Here is a 19563-nt window from a genome sequence, read left to right as displayed (position 1 = left end):
GACATTCTCCCTGTGTCTGCGTGGGTTTCCTCTGGGTGCTCCAGTTTGCTCCCTCAGTCCAAAGATGCGCAGGCTAGGTTGATTGGCCTTGTCAAGTTGCCCGTAGTGTTCAGGGATGTGTAGATTAGGTAGGTTGTAGGGGGATGGGTCTCTGTGGACTTGTTGGGCTGAAGGGCCTGTTTCCACACTCTTGGGGGATTCTATGAATCTATGATTATCATGCTTAAAAATAAACTCTAACATTTCTGAGTAAAACTTAAAAGTCTGTAGGTGTCTGCTTTCTCCCTCCCTCCCGATTCCCTGCAGAATTATTGAAGTTATGCTTTCTAATGTCCATCCTGAAGGATCTTTGCAAGAATCTATAGAATTTTGAAAGATGCCCAGCAATGCATTCATTATCAGTACAGGCACCTTCTTACTGGCATGTAGGACATCTCATTTAGGACACTTATCATCTTTCAGTTATTACTTTGATTACTACTTTTTCATTAATATTAAATTCTTTTCTGTTACTCATTTCGCACATGAGAGTGGGGCAGAATGTGGAACACAGAAAAAAAAACAACAAATAGGTTCAAAGTAGTTGAAAAGGTGGTCACAAAGAAAAATTAATGTCTCTTTACTGGAAAGTACGCAATATTCAGAATGAATTCATAACACATGTACATGATAATAGGAATGATCCTACGACATTGTGGAAGCATGATTACAAGGAGATCAAAACTAGGGACTATATGCTCAGGGGTATGTGACTTTTCAAAAGGACAGGCTGGAAAGAAATGTTGGTGGGGTAGCTAAATTAGGATAGGATGGAATTAGTACAATAACAAGAAATTATTTTGAATTGAAAGATGTAGGATCCATGTAGGTGGACGTAGACACAGGCGAAAGTGGTCTATAGGCTCCTAGCAGTGGCTATTCTGTGGGGCATCTCAGAAATTTCAGCTGTAGGATATCTCTCGGAGTGCTTCAGGATAGTGTCCTTGATCCAACCATCTTCAGCCAAGGTAACAAAGTGTGGGGCTGGATGAACACAGCAGGCCAAGCAACATCTTAGGAGCACAAAAGCTGACGTTTTGGGCCTAGACCCTTCAGCTACTTCATTAGTGACCTTCCCTCTATCATAAGGTCAGAAGTGGGCATGTTTGTACCAGTGTTCAGCACCATTCATGACTCCTTGGATACTGAATGGTTCATGCCCTATACCTGGACAGTATCTACACTGTGCCGACAAATGTCAAGGAATTGATCATCACCAGTAAGAGAGAATTTAATTATTGTCCCTTGATATTTAGTAGCTTCCCCATCACTGAATGGGGAATTATCAACATGCTGGTTCCATTGACTAGAAACTCAACTGGACTTGCTATATAAATATCGTATCTACATGAGCATGTCAGAAGCTAGGAATCTCGCAGCAGGTAATTCACTACCTGATTCCTCAAAGCCATTCACCATCTACAAGGCACACGTCAGGAGTGTTATCGAGTACTCTCCACTTGTCTGGATGGGTGTAACTCCAACAACACTCAAGCTCAATACTATCCAGAGCAAAGTAGCCCACTTGATCGGTACGACAGCCACAAACATGCAATGCACAGCAGAAAATCACCAAATGTGCTCATACAGAGCCTTCCAAACCCACAGCCCCTAGCATGTAGAAGAAGGGGCAGAAAGTTCATGGAAACGCCATCATCTGCAAGTTCCCTCCAAGCCACTCATCATCCTAAATTGGTAATATATCACTGTTCTTTCAGCGTTGTTGAAGTTGCAGGAGGCAGCTCACCCCCACCAACTTCTTAAAAGTAATTAGTGATGAGCAATGAGCAATATTGCTGGCTGGGTTCAGCATTAATCCATATCCTGTGAATGAATGAATGAATGAATTAAAATGATAATGAATAAAATGATAGAGGCCATTGAAAGAAAAATAGTACATTTATCATTTATGATATTATTTTGCATCTGGAAAAGTATAATCCGTAATTAATAAATGGTCTCAGTGTAAAAGGTCCCTTAGAGAACAGTAACCATAACATGATAGAATCAGCATTTAGCTTGAGACAGAGAAACTTAGGCTCATGTAAAAACTATATGAAAAGGAGGAGAAAAGCCAAAGTAAATGTAGACCCCTTAGAGAAAGAAGCTGGGGAAATGGTGGGGAACCGGGAATCGTAGAGGCATTAAAGAAATACTTGGCGTCAGCTTTCAAAGTAGAATATAATAATAGCATTGTAAGAATGCTAAATGAAAAAACATAATGCTGAGGTTGGGGAGGAAATAAATGAGAAAATGTACTAGGGAAGCTAATGGAACTAGAAACCAATAAATCTTCTGGACGTGGGCTGCATTCAGGAATATTAAAAAAAATAGCTACAGGGACAATGGATATATCAATATTCACCATCTGGGAGTCTTTAGATTCTAGAAAGGTCCTAGAAAACAGCTAGTGTGACATCCAAAGGGAAGGAGACAAAGAATAGGTGAGTGTAGGGCCCCTGTTTTTGGGAAAATGAGAGTCTGTTATAAGACACGTAAAAGCAGAGCATTTAGAAATATATAATACAATTAAGCAGAGTCAGTATGACTTCACGAAGAGGAAATCATGCCTGAGAAATTTAGTAGAATTCTTTAAGGAGGTAATGAGTAGGATAGATAAAGGAGACCTACTAGGTATAATGCATTTGGATTTCCAAAAAGCATTGATAGGTACCACATGTTTAGGTCCTTAATAAGAACTCAAGGAGTTGGATACAGTATATTAGCATGAAAAGAAGTTTAGCGAAATAATGGAATGCAGAAAGTTGAGATAAAGTAAGGTATTTTTAATATGGCAAGCTGTAACTAGTGGAGTATTGCATGGATTAGTTTTTGGGCCACAGTTAATTTCAATATAGCCTAATAGTTTGGACGAGGACAATTAATGTATTATGGGTAGGTTTGTGGATGACAAAAATAGGTGGGAGGGCAAGTGGTGAGAATGGCAACAAGTCTGCAGAGGGATATATGTAGGTTAAGTGAGTAATAAAAACGTGAGAGAATATAATATTGAAAAATGTGAGGTCAGATTTAGGTTATGCACTTAGCAGGAAGAATAGAGGAGTTGAATATTATTTAACCACAGAAATATAAAGCACAAATGTCTTTGGGAGTCCTTGTGCATAAATCATGACAAGCTTGCATCTAAATTTAGCATGAGATAATAGAAGATACTAGAACTGTTGGCCTTTGTTTCAAAGTGAATAGAATATAAAATTATTGAAGTCTTGGCACTATACAAGGCATGAATTAGTTGGATTACCAGGAATACTGTGAATAGTTTTGGTTCCTTTATCTAAGGAAAGATTTACTAGCATTGGAGGCAGTTCCAGTGAAGGTTCAGTAGGATAATGGCACTGTCTTATGAGGAAAGGTTAGTGGGCTAGGCCTGCACTTGTTGGAATTTAAAAGAATGAGAGGTGACCTTATTGAAAAAGACAAGATTCTTCGGGGAGTGAAAAAGTAGATGTGGAAAAACTTTGTTTTCTCTTCTGGGGGCAGTCTAGGATCAGAGGGCGTACTCTCAGAATAAGGGGTCACCCATTTAAGATAGAGATAAGGAAGAATTTCTACCTTCTAAGATTAGTAAATCTGTGGAATTCTTTACTGTAGATGTCTCTTGAGGCTGGGTTAAGTACGTTCAAAATTGGGATAGACATAGTTTTAATCACTAAAAGAATTGAGGATTATGTGGAAAAGTTGGCCAGTGGAGGTAAGGATTATCAAATAAACAATTATCAGATCTCATTGAAGGTGGAGCAGATTAGTTGGGCGGATTGCCCACCACTTAGTACATTCCAGTTAAGATCAGCAATTTCTTTAAATGCGCCTGTATAGGAATGGCTCTGTTGTTTTCTTACAGCGCACAGTCTCGTTGTCTGGGTTATCTCCGACACTTGGAGCTGAGTTCAGCTGTAAGTCATTGTCCTTTTAATCACCCAGCAGCAGCATAGTCAGTTCCCTGCAGCAAGGCGATGAGCTCCTAATGCTGAGAATACATAGGGCTCAATATAACATACCATTCTTGCCTCGGATCATGTCACACAGAAAGACTTTAGCTTCCTTCTTTTTCGTATTACAAATGAAATATGTAATTTATTTTTAAGGTGTTACGATTTCAGTTTGCTACCATTAACTTTGTTTTTTCAAGGTATTGAACAATTGAATACACTCACTACGGAACCAGGAATGCCGCAAGGTAAATCTGCCTGTACTCTGTGTCGTTGTTGTAGTGATCGATATTGAGTTGTTATTGGGGCTGAAGGGTTAAGATCAGGAGTACAGAAGGATGAAGTTGCTGGCCCGATGATTGCCCTGTTTTTTCAGCAGTGTAATTTCCCCCGTTTGTTTGCTCCTGTGATATCTGCGCTCTTCCCTTCTTTGTGAGAATTATTTGTTTTGTTGGTTTGGGGAACCTGTAGGAAGGGAGGAGATGTTCTGCTCACGTTCCTTCCTGTGTTGTGAGGAAGTTTGCCCCTTGGAATGTCTCTCAGTGTAAGACAACAGAAGTGGGTCCCAAGCAACAAGTGACCTGCGGTTCAGTGCTGCAATGTCTCATCACAGCTGATGGTCCCTAGGGAGGACTAACATTCTCCTCATCATTCTGTTGTTGCTCCTGAGGAGCCAAGATTCAGCTGTAATGATGCTGTTCAACAAGTACGTGGGAATGGAAGTCCTGTGCTGTGAGCAGGTGACATTCTTTTTATGTATTAAAGTACTTTCCACTCAATAGAATAGTTCTATTAATTGCCATGAAGAAAACAATTTATGCGCAGCAAGCTCCCAAAAAGAACAAAGTGATAAGTACCAGACAATCTTTTTATGATTTCAGTTTAAGGATCATTATTGGCCAGGAAACTGAGAAGCTCTCCTGGGATCATTTTCTAGTGGTGGCAAGAAATCTTTTATTTCCACCTAATAGGGTCACATGCAAACTGCAGCAACCTTTGACATTGCAGCATTCCCTCAGCACTGCAATGTAAGATAATTCCACATTAAAGTCAAACCACTGGAGCAGACTTTTAACACTCAGCCTTGTATCATGTCTGAAAGGGAGAGACTACATGTAGTTACATGTAGTATTTGCTCTCCCGATTTCTCCCGCACCGCACCCCACCCCACCCCAATCCTGTGCTTGCTGACAGCATGCATAGATCCATGCTTCAAGTTGCTATTATCCTTGGTACACATGACGTATTCATTATTGATCTCACTGCTGTTCAACCACCCGCTGCCATTTTCATCCACCCTCCTGTTTGTTTTCCCCATGCCCTATCCCAACCTTGATTCCCCTTTCCTGCATTCCTTCTGTGCCTCCTCCGCTCCTCCCTCAACCCATCTCCAATAACTCCTGTTCCCGCACAGCCCCTCCCCTTTGTACCCCTGTACCCCCATCCCTCTCATTCCCCCCCAGCCCCCATTCTCTCTTTTCCCAAAACCTCCACTTGCCCTATCCCTTCCCCTTCTCTCTCCCTTCGCCCACGCCCCACCTTAGTCCTTGATCCCCCTCCAGCTCAATACCCCTGCCACCTTGAACCCGAGCTCTCTTTCAACCTCTTGCAGCCCCCCGCCGAGCCCTTGACCCCACCTTTGAAGCCCCTCTTTGTCCCCTTCGGACCCCATCTGACCACCCCACACCCTTCATGACAGCCCCTCCCTGTTGACTACCCATGAACCCTCTCCCACTTCTGTTCCCCCTCCCCTCTGTCCCATTCCCCTTGTCTCTCTCCCCACTCTTCCCCTCCTGATCCAGCTGTCCCTCCTGCTCCTCCCACCCTCTCTACCCCTTTCTCCTTCTCTGTCTTCTGCCCCCCAACTTACTCCCGGCCGTCTGTTTCTCCCCCCATCTTTTCTCCCCCCCCCATCTTTTCTCCCCCCCCCATCCTTTCTCCCCCCCCTATCCTTTCTCCCCCCCCTATCCTTTCTCCCCCCCCTATCCTTTCTCCCCCCCCTATCCTTCCTCCCCCCCCATCCTTCCTCCCCCCCCATACTTCCTCCCCCCATCCTTTTTCACTTGCATCCTCTCCTCATCCTTTTTCACTTGCATCCTCTCCTTCCCCCAATTCTGCTGCCCCATTCTGCCCCCTTTTCCACACCTGCTCCCCCTTTTCCACACCTGCTCCCCCTTTTCCACACCTTCTCCCTTTTGCCCCTTCCCTCCCTGCTCCATCCCTCCTTCCCCTCCCTCCTTGCTCCATCCCTCCTTCCCCTCCCTCCTTCCACCCCCCCTTTCCTCCCTCCCACTCCTCCCTTTTCCTCCCTCCACTCCTCCCTTTCCCTCACCCCCCGCTTCCCCCCGCTCCTTTCTCTTTCCACCACTTTCCCTCCTCCCAATCCCCATGTTCCCTTCCCCCGCTTCCTCTCTCCCCCCCCCCCATCACCCCGTCTCGTTACCCCTTCCCATTTCCCCTTCTCTTGCTTCCCCCCTTCCCCCTCTCCCTTCTACCCTCTCCCTACCCCCTCTCCCCTTCTACCTTCTCCCTACCCCTTCCTCCCCTTGTTGCACTCCCCTTGCCCCTTTCCCCACCACTCTCCACTTACCTTCTATCCCACTCCCTGTCCCCGTCTTCCTGCCTCCCTCTCCCACATGCTCTCTTTCTCTATACTCCAGCTTTCTCACTCTCTATACCAGTTTCTTTATCCCCTGTTTCTCTGTGTTTCCTGCACTCTTCTCTGTTGCATTCTCCTTGCTCTGTCTCTCTGTCTCATCTTTTCTCCACATCTTGCTCTCTTGCTTGTTTCTGTTCAGTCTTTGCTGCACCTCTCCCTCTCCTCCCTCTCCTGCAGCCCCCTGCCCCTCTCCTCCAGCTCCTAACCTCTATCCACACCTTTCTCCCCCTCCTTCTCCCACCCTCACACACAGCCCCCTTTCCCTTCCTACAAGTTTCTCTCGATGATGATCCAGAGCAGGTCACGTTCTGGATTCTACTCTGTTGCCTATTGAGCAGCTGCTCCATGTTAGTGGAGAGGTTTGCTGTTGGCAAGTAAAACTGAAGTTACTTGATGTCACTGCAGTTGTTTGCTGCCAATTGCCGGAAATGCTGTGAATGTGATTTAGCAGGGGCCATAAAGTGGATGAGCCTCGGGGTAGCAGTGAGGCCTGCAATGTTACGGACTCCAACAGTTGGAATCAGTCAAGTAGGTTTTGTGTGACTTGGCATTGTGTGTCTCTGACTTTCTTTCATCTCTCGGCAACCTGTCTTTCTGGTACTACAAGATATTCTGAAGGTATTGGATTGAACAATCATGCAACCAGTCCTACACAAGCAGCTAATCCCTTAAAAAAGAGGTTTGAGCAGTGACAATGATCCAGGCCTGTCGCTGTTTGGAATGATGGACCTTCATGCCAGATCAAAAGCCAATGCGACCATGTCCAACTTGCTGCAGCTAATCAATGGCAGAGCTGGTTATGAAAGCAGTTGTCATTAAGTGTGTGTGAAGCTCACTGATATTACCTGTCTTTTTTATCGTCGGGAGGGGGCGGACTCTGGCTGAATGGTTCTGTGTAAATACAAGAGAGTCTTATATGCTGAACATGAGATAAATGAGTAGTGTTTTTGATTCAACAGTATATATGAATGTGTGATCTCAGTGTCCACGTTGAACTGTGTGGAAAGAGCCCTCTGACCATCCCTTCAAAAGTACAACAGAAACTGGGCTGCAGCTGTTTCTGATGGTGCGGTGGGTGTTAGGACAATTTTGGTTTCAGAGACCATGGAGTGATTCACAAAATAAAGTCGTTGGCAATCTTTTTGGGTTGCGTGGCTGGGGTGAGGCTCATGTTTCTGGCTGCTGAGTCTGTATGCACCCAGTTACTGGATCTCAGTCACATGGCAGGTAGTGTGTTACTGAGTCCACTGCGCAATCTCTCAGCAACTGCACCAAGAGGGTCTCAGGCAGGTGTAGCAGGAGAGCCTGGGTGGCCTTGCCACACCGCTTGAGGGCAGTCTAAAGCAGCAGTAAACAAATTTCAGAGATAGCAAGAACTGTAGATGCTGGAGTCAGAGACAGCACAGTATGGAACTCGAGGAACACAGCAGGCCAGGCAGCATCAGAGGCGCAGGGAAGTTTACGTTTCGGGTCGGAGTTCTTCTTCAGAAATGAAGCTCCTTTGATGCTGCCTGGCTTGCTGTGTTCTTCCAGCTCCAAACTGTGTTGTCAGTAAACAAATTTTGCTGCATTTGCATTCAGAATTGCAGTCTCATGACTCCCCAATCTGATTTTCACAATCTTTCCTTCTTTCACACCTTATCATAGAGTCATAGAATCCCTACAGTGTGGAAACAGGCCCTTCGGCCCAACAAGTCCATACCAACCCTCAGAGATTCCCACCCAGATCCATCTCCCTATAGCCCACCTAATCTACATATCCCGAAGGACAATTTAGCATGGCCAATTCACCTAACCTGCACATCTTTGGACTGTGAGAGGAAACCGGAGCACCTGGAGGAAACCCACGCAGGCACAGGGAGAACGTGCAAACTCCACACAGATAGTTGCCCAAAGCTGAGAATCGAACCCGTGTCCCTGGAGCTGAGAGGCAGCAGTGCTAACCACTGTGCCACCGTGCCGCGCCCTCAAAGGCATTCCTTGCATGCCTGATTTCATAATTCCATTCCCAATGAAATACAGCCCCATTGTCACTGGCTCTTGCTATGGTATAGTTCCACTGTCACTGGGCTTTAGTCCCACTGTCACTGGCTCTCGCTGGGATGTAATTGCATTGTCACTGACTGCCACAGTGGTAAAGTCCCATTTTCACTGCCTTTCGCTGGGATATAATCCCACTGTCATTTGCTCCCACTGGGATATAGCTCCATTGCCTCTACTACTGAAATTTAGTCCGATTGTCACTGACTCCCACTGCAATACAGTCGACAAGACACAGGAGCAGAACTTAGGCAATTCGACCCATTGAGTCTGCTCCCCCATTCAATCATGGCTGATTGGTTTTTCAACCCCATTCTCCTGCTTTCTCCCCAGAATCTTTGATCCTTTGGCATTGAAGAACCTATCTATCTCTTAAATATATTCACAGCCCTGTGTGACAGCGAATTCCACAGATTCACCACTCTCCTTAGCTCTTTCTAAAGGGTCTTCCCTTTACCCTAAGGCTGTGCCCTCAGTCCCTCGTCTCTTCCACTAATGGAAACATCTTCCCAATGTCCACTCTATCCAGGCCTTTCAGTATTCTGTATTTTAAGTTAGATACCCCCTCGTCCTTCTGAACTAATAAAGGTACCAGGAAGGTTCATAAGGGCAGGGCGGTAGACGCAGTCTATGTGGATTTCAGTAAGGCCTTTGATCAGGTTCCACATGGTAGGCTGCTCTGGAGCATTAGATCGCATAGAATCCAGGGAGAGTTGGAAAATTGGATACACAATTGGCTTGATGGTGGCAAGTGGAGTATAATAGTGGAAAGATGCTTGTCGGACTGGAGGCCTGTGTCTAGTCGTGTGCCTGAGTTATTGGTGCTGGGACCGTCGCTGTTTGTTACCTGTATCAATGATTTTGTTGAGAATGTACCAGGCATGATTAGTAAGTTTGCGAATGATACTAAAATAGGTAGTATCGTGGACATTGAAGAAGGTTTTGCAGCAGGATCTTGATCAGCTGGGGAAGTGGGCCAAGAAATGGCAAATGGAGTTTAATGTAGAGAAGTGTGAGGTGCAGCGTTTTGGAAAGCCAAATCAAGGTAGGAGTTTCATGATGAATGGTAGGGCCTTAAGGAATGCATAGGAAGAGAGGGACCTTGGAGTTCAAGTGCGCAATTCTCTGAAAGTAGAGCCACAGGTAGACAGGGCAGGGAAGATGGCTTTTGGCATACTGGCCTTTATCAGTCAGATCACTGAGTGTAGAAGTTGGGAATTTATGTTGCAGTTGTACAAGGTCTTGGTGAGGCCGCACTTGGAGTATTGTGTTCTGATTTAGTCACCTTGCTATAGGGAGGATGTTATTCAGCTGGAAAGAGTGCAGAAGAAATTTACGCGGATGTTGCCAAGACTCAAGGGACTGAGTTATAGGGAGAAGTTTGACAAGCTAGGACGTTTTTCTTTAGTGTGTAGGAGACTGAGGGGGTATCTTACAGAAGTGTATAAGATCATGAGAGGCATTGATAGGGTGAATGTCCTCAGTTTTTACAACTTTTTCCCAGCGTTAGGGAATTGAGGACTAGAGGGCATCAGTTTAAGGTAAGAGGGGAAAGAATATGCGGGAATGTGAGGGATAACTTTTTTACACAGATGGTGGTACACATGGAATGAGCTGCCAGTGGAGGTGGTTGAGGCGGGTACATTAGTAACATTTAAAAGGCATTTGGACGAGTACATGGATAAGAACGTTTAGAAGGATATGGGGAAGTGCAGGGAAATGGGATTAGTGTGAATGGATATTTTCATCAACATGTGCCAATTTGGGCTGAAGGGCCTGCCTCCTTTCTGTAGGACTCTATGACTCCTAACTCCATCAAATATAAGCCCAGAATCCTCAAATCCTCTTTGTATGATAAGCCTTTCATTCCTGTGATCATTCTTGTGAACCCCATCTGGACCCACTCCATGGCCAGTAGATCCTTCCTGTGATATGGGGCCCAAAATTGTTCCCAATACCCTAAATGCGGTCTGACCAGAGCTTTATAAAGGTACGTCCCTGCTTTTATATTCTAGTCCTCTTGAGATAAATGCCAACATTGTATTTGCCTTCCTAACTACCGAATCAACCTGCAAGTTTACCTTAAGAGAAACCTGGACTCGGACTCTCATGTCCCTTTGCACTTCAGATTTCTAAATTTTCTCCCTATTTAATAAATAGCCCATGCCTGTATTCTTCCTACCAAAGTGCATGACATCACGCTTTCCCACGTTGTATTCCGTCTGCCACTTCTTTCCCCACTCTCCTAACCTGTCCAGATCTTTCTGCAACCTCCCTGCCTCCTCAATACTGCTCCTCCACTTAACTTTGTATCATCTGCAAACTTAGCCTGAATGCCCTTTATTCCTTCATCTAAATTACTGATGTATAAAGTGAAAAATTGTGGCTCCAACATTGATCCTTGTGGAAGACTACTAGTTACTGGCCTTTGTCCTGAGGAAGACCCTTTTATCTTCACTCTCTGTTTTCTACCAGACCGCCAATCTTCTATCCATGCCTCTATCTTGTCTCTAACAACACGGACCCTTATCTTACTCAGCAGCCTACTGTGTGGAACCTTATCAAAGGCTTTCTGGAAGTCCAGATAGATAACATCATTGGTTCTCCTTGGCCTAACCTGCTCTTTACCTCCTCAAAGAATTTTAACAGATCTCCCATAATGATGTCTTTACCCTATTTTACCATGCACTTCCAAGAAATTAGAAATCTTATCCTCAGGCTAATTGACTGATAATTTCCCATCGTTTATCTTTGCTCTCTTCTTAAACAGCAGTTACGTTAATGATTTTCAAGTCCTTTAGGACTCCCCTAGTGAATCCTGAAAGATCACCACTAATGCCTCTGCTATCTCTTCAGCAGTCTCCTTCAGAACTCTGGGGTGTAGCCCAACTGGTCTAGGTAATTTATCCACTTTCCGACCTTTGTTTTTCTAGCACCTTCCCTTTGGTGATGGCCACCTTACTCACCTCTGCCCCGCACCCCAACCGACTCTCTTGAATTTTTGGGGTACTTCTTGTATCTTCCATTGTGAAGACTGATACAAAGTAGTTATTCAGTTCCTCGGCAATTTCTTTGCTCCCCATTACTACTTTTCCAACATCATTTTCCAGTGGCCTGATGTCCTCTTTTGCCCTATATATATTTAAAGAAACTTTTGCAATTTAAAAAAGAATCTTTTGTTTCCCCACTGCTACTGATTCTCGCTGGGATATAGCCTCACTTCATCTAGCTGGAATATATTTGCACTGTCACTGACTACCACTGAAATGTAGTTCCACCGTAATTGACACCTACTGTTACTGACTCTCTCTGGGATATAGTCCCATTGACACGGACTCTCACTGGAATGTAGTCCCACTGACACTCGCGCTCAAGGGGGTGTAGTCCCACACGCACTGACTTTCACTGGGGTGTAGTTCTACCTGATTTGTGTCTCACCGGATATAATTCAATATGCTGTGTCTCTGTCTCTGTCTCTGTAACTGGGGTACAGTTACACCCCACCCACTGCATCCCAAAACCAGTCCAACCTGTCTCTGCCTCCCTAACCGGTTCTTCCTCCCACCCATCCCTTCCTCCCACCCCAAGCCGCACCCCCATCTACCTACTAACCTCATCCCACCTCCTTGACCTGTCCGTCTTCCCTGGACTGACCTGTCCCCTCCCTATCTCCCCACCTATACTCTCTCCACCTAACTTCTTTACTCTCCATCTTCGGTCCGCCTCCCCCTCTCTCCCTATTTATTCCAGTTCCCTCTCCCCATTCCCCTCTCTGATGAAGGGTCTAGGCCCGAAACGTCAGCTTTTGTGCTCCTGAGATGCTGCTTGGCCTGCTGTGTTCATCCAGCCTCACATTTTATTATCTTGGAATTCTCCAGCATCTGCAGTTCCCACTATCTCTGATACAGTTACACCTGCTCTGTCTGTCACTGGGATACTGTTCCATGCACACTTAATGGGGTGAAGCGCCGCAGGCACCAGTTAACTTTGGGGTACTCAGACTGTTATGTGTTTGCAATAGCTCTGTGTTCCTTGTGAACTGCTTGAATGAACTTCTTCATTGGAGTTGATTGAACTGTAAATTAGAGCGTAATCACTGAAACAATTGTGCTCACATTTACTCTGGGGGCATAATGGCCTAGGGTGGTATCACTTGATGAGTAATTGAGAGTCTCAAATTAATATCTTTGAGACATAGGTTCAAACACCATCATGATAGATGGGGAATTTTAATTAAATTAATAAATCTAGAATGTAAACCTAATCTGTGTAACATTGACTACAACAATAGTCATCTATTATCATAAAAACCCATTTGTTTTACTCTTGTCTTTCAGGGAATGAAATCTGTATTTTCCTGGTCTGGCCTACATGTGTCCCCAGACCACAGCAATGTCAGTGACTCTTAGCTGCCCTTGGTAATTTCTCAAAAAGCCCCTCAATTCAAGGGCAAACAGGGATGGGCATCAAATGCTGGCCTTAGCTGTGAAACCCATATCACACGCGAGCTAAATTAAATGTAGTTTGACTCCGCTATTCTTTCCCTGTAGCCCGAGAAATGTCTTCATTTTGAGTATGTATCCAAATTCCTTTTGAAACATACCAATAAATCAGCCATCAGAACCAGGAGTGCAAACTCTATTCCACACTAGATAAGTCATGGTGTCGATCGAAAAGCTCAAACTCCACACTTTGGTTTTGTTGCCAGTCAAATAAAATCAGAATTCTAGATAACAACTGAAATAACCGCGGATGCTGTAAATCAGGAACAAAAACAAATTTGCTGGAAAAATCCACCAGGTCTAGCAGCATCTGTGAAGGTAAAAACAGAGTTCACGTTTCAGGTCCGGTGACCCTTCCTCAGAACAGTCTTGAGGAAGGGTCACCAGACCCGAAACATTAACATTGTTTTTTTCCTTCACAGATGCTGCCAGACCTGCTGGGCTTTTCTAGCAACTTTGTTTTTGTTGTAAAATCAGAGATCTCTGGTTACTGAACCTTCTGTCACTCGAGACCATTACTACTTATGTAGTCAATCGTATTTGAACATTGCTTTAAATATCTCTTAGTCAGAAATCTCATGGCACCAGGTTATAGTCCACCAGGTTCATTTGATATTACAAGCTTTCAGAGTGCCGCAACTTCATCAGGCTCCTTTACCTGACAAAGGAGCAGTGCTCCAAGAACTTGTGATTTCAAATAATCCCGTTGGACTATAATCTGGTGTCATGAGACTTCTGACTTTGTCCACCCCAATCCAATATAGGGACTGCAACATCATTAAATGCCTCCTAATCTTCTCTAAGGAGAACAACAAACCCTGTCATCTTTAAAGGTTTGTGTCAAAATGTCTCTGGGTTCTGCTGAACTTCACCCAGTTGACATTACTAACTGGCCTCATTTAATACAGGCCGGTGTCACAGATATGGGTATCCCTTTAAAACAGCACAGCCCAACAGCAGACTGGTATGTGTGTGTTTTTTAATTATCATTTTACTCATATTGAAAATGCCATACGTTCTTCATGCTGAGCCACTCTTGTTAATCAACCTAGTTATCTCCTGTAACAGTTGCCATGCGGAGAGGATGGTGAAATTTTTCTCTAGACCTTTCCCTCAGCTGCTGTGATATTTTATCATTTCAGACATTTTCAAAAGTCCAATTCCTTCTCAAACAAAATCCTAGCTCTGAAATTTACTGACATTTCAACCAGGAGCTTTGGCAGCTGTTGAATCAACAAGCTTCTGTTAGCGACTGCAGCTTGCAAAGATTAGTATTCTTGTAAAAATCCGCAATAACAGGAAATTTGAAAACATTGCACTCTAAATGAAGAACAGGTTTATGGAGATTGCATCTCTGAACTTTGAACTATTTGGAGCTCTTAGTTACACGAAGGCTGTTTGGCCCAACACTATCTTGGCTTTTCCAGTTCCAGGTCAGTGGGGCAGAGCTGCTCGAATGTGTTCTCTCCACATGATGTACTTTGACAAAGTAAAGTTGCTCTCAGCTTTTTCCTGAGCTTGTTTCTGTTACATACCAGTCTGCTGTTGGGCTGTGCTGTTTTAAAGGGATACCCATATCTGTGACACCGGCCTGTATTAAATGAGGCCAGTTAGTAATGTCAACTGGGTGAAGTTCAGCATTTCACTACCATATGGTGAGGCTGCTGCTCACACAATGGGCAGAATTTAATACCCTCCCTTGAAGCAGGTTTGGTGATGGAGTTGGTATTCAATTAGATATGCAGACCACTGAGACATCGAAGTAGATTCTCCAATGCTCTGATATCTGTCTGCAGACTGTAATGTCTTGGTTTAACACTTAGACATAGACGAAAACATAGACATAGAATCCCTACAGTGTGCAAACAGGCCCTTTGGCCCAACAAGTCCACGCCGACCCTTGGAGCATCCCACCCAGACCCATTCCATTATAACCCACTTAAGCTACACATCCTTGAACACGATGGGGGCAATTTAGCATGGCCAATCCACATAACTTGCACATCTTTGGACTGTGGGAGGAAACCAGAATACCCAGAGGAAACCCACGCAGACAGGGGGAGAATGTGCAAACTCCGCATACACAGTCGCCTGAGGGTGGAATTGAACCCAGGTCCCTGGCGCTGTGAGGCAGCAGTGCTAACCACTGAACTACCTGACCACTAATCCTCAGTGCTGAAGGTTGGTGCTGTTCTGAAGCAGCCCAAGTTCTAGAAAGGTGGGCAGGGCATTATAATCACATTGTCAATCAGTCTTGATCTATCAGTGAAAAACTAATCAACCATCTGAGACAGTTGCCATCAGATGTCCTCTTGATAGACCTCCCACGTTGTTAGAAAAAACAGACTCAAAGAAAACTACTGTCAGGAGACAAAGCTTGAAGAACTGCTGCGACCCAACTCAGGCCCATAAGAGACAAATCTCTAGGAGCTGCTGCTATTTCAGCTGAGACCCACTAAGGGCCGTGAGCATATATGTCAACCTCTAGCAGTCTACACCATCTAAAGAGCACTCTGCCATCTGGCTTTACTCCAGCAGTGGACAACTTCATATTTGCCCACTTACAGTCTGTCTAAATCACTTTACAGCTCCTGTGCGTCCTCCTTACCACTCTCACTGCCATCCATTTGTGTCGTCAGGGTAGTCATGGAAAAATTACACTCAATTCCTTTGTCTGAGTCAACTGTCTGAAGCTTTCACACATCATTAAAACTGTGTCACCTCTTTCAAATCCAAGCAAACAATAATGAGATGAAATCCTGAAACAGCAACTTGCCCAGCTTGCAGTTGCCTGTGGTATCCTGACCTACTTGAGCAGAATAACAAAGTGTGAAGCTGGATGAACACAGCAGGCCAAGCAGCATCTCAGGAGCTCAAAAGCTGACGTTTCGGGCCTAGAGCCTTCTCCAGCATCTGCAGTTCCCATTAACACTACTTGAGCAGAACTTTTCTGGGTAAAAATAATCTTAGCAGTCACCTTGTACCCAGTCACCCTGGTAAACCCCCCAAATGATATACATGTTCATCCCTTAGGAAGGTCATGGCTCATCTGATTGTGCTCTGATTAAGCAGAGTTCAATGTAGCTGACAGTACAGTGCAGATATTAATATTTTACTCCTTTTGTCTTGGAAGTCCACAGGAAATCACCAGTTTCAAAATCTCCCCTTCCCCAACTGCATCCCTAAACCAGCCCAGTTCGTCCCCTCCCCCCACTGCAAAACACAACCAGCCCAGCTCTTCCCCTCCACCCACTGCATCCCAAAACCAGTCCAACCTGTCTCTGCCTCCCTAACCTGTTCTTCCTCTCACCCATCCCTTCCTCCCACCCGAAGCCGCACCCCCATCTACTTACTAACCTCATCCCACCTCCTTGTCCTGTCCGTCTTCCCTGGACTGACCTATCCCCTCCCTACCTCCCCACCTATACTCTCTCCACCTATCTTCTTTTCTCTCCATCTTCGGTCCGCCTCCCCCTCTCTCCCTATTTATTCCAGAACCCTCACCCCATCCCCCTCTCTGATGAAGGGTCTAGGCCCGAAACGTCAGCTTTTGTGCTCCTGAGATGCTGCTTGGCCTGCTGTGTTCATCCAGCCTCGCATTTTGTTGTCTTGGATTCTCCAGCATCTGCAGTTCCCATTATCTCTGATACTATTTTAAACTCATGAAGTTGAGTTCAGTTTTAACAACACCGTGTATACCCAAATAGATGGTGTTACCATAGGATGTGCTCCAAGGTCCAGCTCTCACTAACACTTTTGTTAGTCTGCATGAGAAATATCCTCAATGGAATGAGCCCGAACCATCTATTCATGCGTATTTCCAAACTGTTGATGTTTACTGTATTGGAATTTCCTTACACGCCTCAAAGGAATTCATCTTGTGCTCACATTCACCTTTGAAATGGAGCAGTCAAACCAGTTCCTGTTCCTCCATATATTAATTGAGAAATCTGCTAATGGGTTTTCTACTTTTTTGTTATTTATTCCTTTTGTGGGATGTGCGTGTCGCTGGCTGGCCAGGATTTATTTTCCATTGCTAGTTGTCCTTGAGAAGGTGGTGGTGTGTTGCCTCCTTGCACCACTGCAGTCCACCTCCTTTGGTTGACCCATAATGTCCTGATCTGGACAATATCTAGGCTTGGGCTGACAAGTGGCAAATAATGTTCACATCACAGAAATGCCAGGCAATGACCATCACTCAGAAGAGACAATCCAACTACTGCCTCTTAACAATCTATGCTGTTACCGTCACTGAATCCCCCACTATCAACATTTGGGGGTTTATCATTGATTGGAAAGTCAACTACACTCATCGCATGAACACAGTGGCTTCAAGAGCAAGTCAGAGGCTGGGACCACTGTGGCGAGTAACTCACCTCCCGACTCCTCAAACCCTATCTACCATCTACAAGGCACAAGTCAGGAGTGTGATAGAATACACGCTATGTGTCTGGATGAGTGCAGCTCCAACAAGATTCAAGAAACGTGACCCCATCCGAGAGAAAGCAGCCTGTTGATTGGTGCCACAGCCATAAACATCCATTGTCTCCACCACTGATGCTCAGTAGCAGCAGTGTGTACTATCTACAAGATGCATTGCAGAAATTCATCAAAGATCCTCAGACAACATTTTCCAAACTCTGAACAACTTCCATCTAGAAGGACAAGGGCTGCAGTTACGTGGGAACAGCACCACCTTCAAGATCCCTTTCAAATCACCTCACCAACCTGACTTGGAAATATATTGTCATTCCTTCACTGTAACTGGGTTAAAATCCTGGAATTCCCTCCCTAAGAGCATTGTGGGTCAACCCACAGCAGGTGGACTGCAATGGTTCAAGAAGGCAGCTCATCACCACCTTCTCAAGGGCTACCAGGGATGGGCAATAAATGCTGGCTAGCTAGCAACCTGATATTCCAGAAATGAATATTACAAAACAGTAAGTCACCTGATGAAGGGGCTACACTTTGAAAGCTTCTGATTTAAAATAAATCTGTTGAACTATATCCTGTTTCTTTGATTTAAGCAGAAGTGTGAAGAACACCTTCCTGGTGCAATCAGCTTTCTGGCCAACTAATCAGCATTCTTATGCAATGTAAACTGTTGCTCCTTTTGAAATTTGGTATTCTTGCTATCTGCCCTAACGAGCGTAAGATAAAAAGATCTACAGCGTGTCTCTGTTTTTCAGCAGAGCTCGATCAATTGTCAGTTTTAAAGCTGAGTTTGCTAAGTATCTGTTATATCTACAATTATTAAAGGCTATGTGTCAAGGGCAGTTGTATAGAATTAGCTCATACAGCAGCCACTTTTCATTGGTGGAACCGGTTTGTGACCAAATGACAAACTTCTGTTCCTATGGCCCTGTACGTTAGTGAAAAAAATATTTTTTAACATCAACCTGTTCGGCAGGGTGTGAACAGGGTGAATAGCCATGGTCCTTTCCCCAGGGTGGGGGAGTCCAAAACTAGAGGCCATAGGTTTAAGGTGAGAAGGGAAGAATGTAAAAGGGACCTAAGGGCCAACTTTTTCACACAGTGTGAGTATGGAATGAGCTGCCACCAGAGTTGCTGGAGGCTGGTACAATTACAACATTTAAAAGGCACCTGGATGGGTATATGAATAGGAAGGATTTAGAGGGATATGGGCAAAATTCTGGCAAATAAGGCTAGTTTAGTTTAGGATATCTGGTCAGCATGGATGAGTTGGACTGAAGGGTCTGCTCCAAATTGTACATCTCTGTGACTCTGTTCTGACACACTTGTATAGCCAATGGAACATGAACCTGGATCTTCTGGCCCAGAAGTAGGAATGCTACCAATGTGCCTTTATTGCCTCTTCCAATATGTTATGTAGTGACCGATACTCCCCAGTGTTGTACCGTGACAGACAGCAATAATATTGTACAGTTGAGAATGGTTCTTACTTTCTCTCTAATACTATAGAGATGCCTCTAACAAATTGTTGTACTTCACATATTAAGGTAATTGCAGACTTTCAGATCAGCTTAGCCTGATCCTATTATTATTGATGTCTGTATACATCCAGCAGCATTTCTGGATAATAAGCAGGAACAGTTGCCCTGCTAGATTTCCTTCAAACCGTTACCCAGATGAGCTCTGGTAATTTGAGTCCAAGTGGAGATTGATCCTTCACTGTCTTGACCTCTGTCTTGGATGGACTCTGCCACTGACCGACTACCGAAGAATATTGGAATCCTGGACTAAGAATGTGAAAAATGTTAATTCAAATCTCACCGTAGAAATTTGAGAATTTGAATTGACCTTGAATTGACCGTGGAGATGAGTTGATTGGTGCAGTGGAGATCCACATGAGAAACTGGGATGTATAGTCCATGTTAATGACACGCCACTT

At 44.6% G+C, this 19563-nt stretch overlaps 1 protein-coding gene across 3 annotated transcripts in view; it reads left to right on the top strand.

Annotated features, from left to right (window-relative positions):
* exd3 (exonuclease 3'-5' domain containing 3) overlaps positions 1-19563 on the top strand; it is a 644822-nt gene that overhangs the window by 271476 nt on the left and 353783 nt on the right. For all 3 annotated transcript variants that reach the window (XM_059638357.1, XM_059638356.1, XM_048558801.2), the window contains one exon: positions 4190-4237. In XM_059638357.1, the coding sequence (XP_059494340.1) occupies positions 4190-4237 (48 nt within the window). The remainder of the gene's footprint in view (positions 1-4189; positions 4238-19563) is intronic.

Source organism: Stegostoma tigrinum, chromosome 29, assembly GCF_030684315.1.
Source record: "Stegostoma tigrinum isolate sSteTig4 chromosome 29, sSteTig4.hap1, whole genome shotgun sequence".
In the NCBI taxonomy this organism is placed as follows: domain Eukaryota; kingdom Metazoa; phylum Chordata; class Chondrichthyes; order Orectolobiformes; family Stegostomatidae; genus Stegostoma; species Stegostoma tigrinum.
The sequence above is the reverse complement of the archived record's forward strand: the minus strand, read 5'-3'. Positions and strand labels throughout refer to the sequence as shown.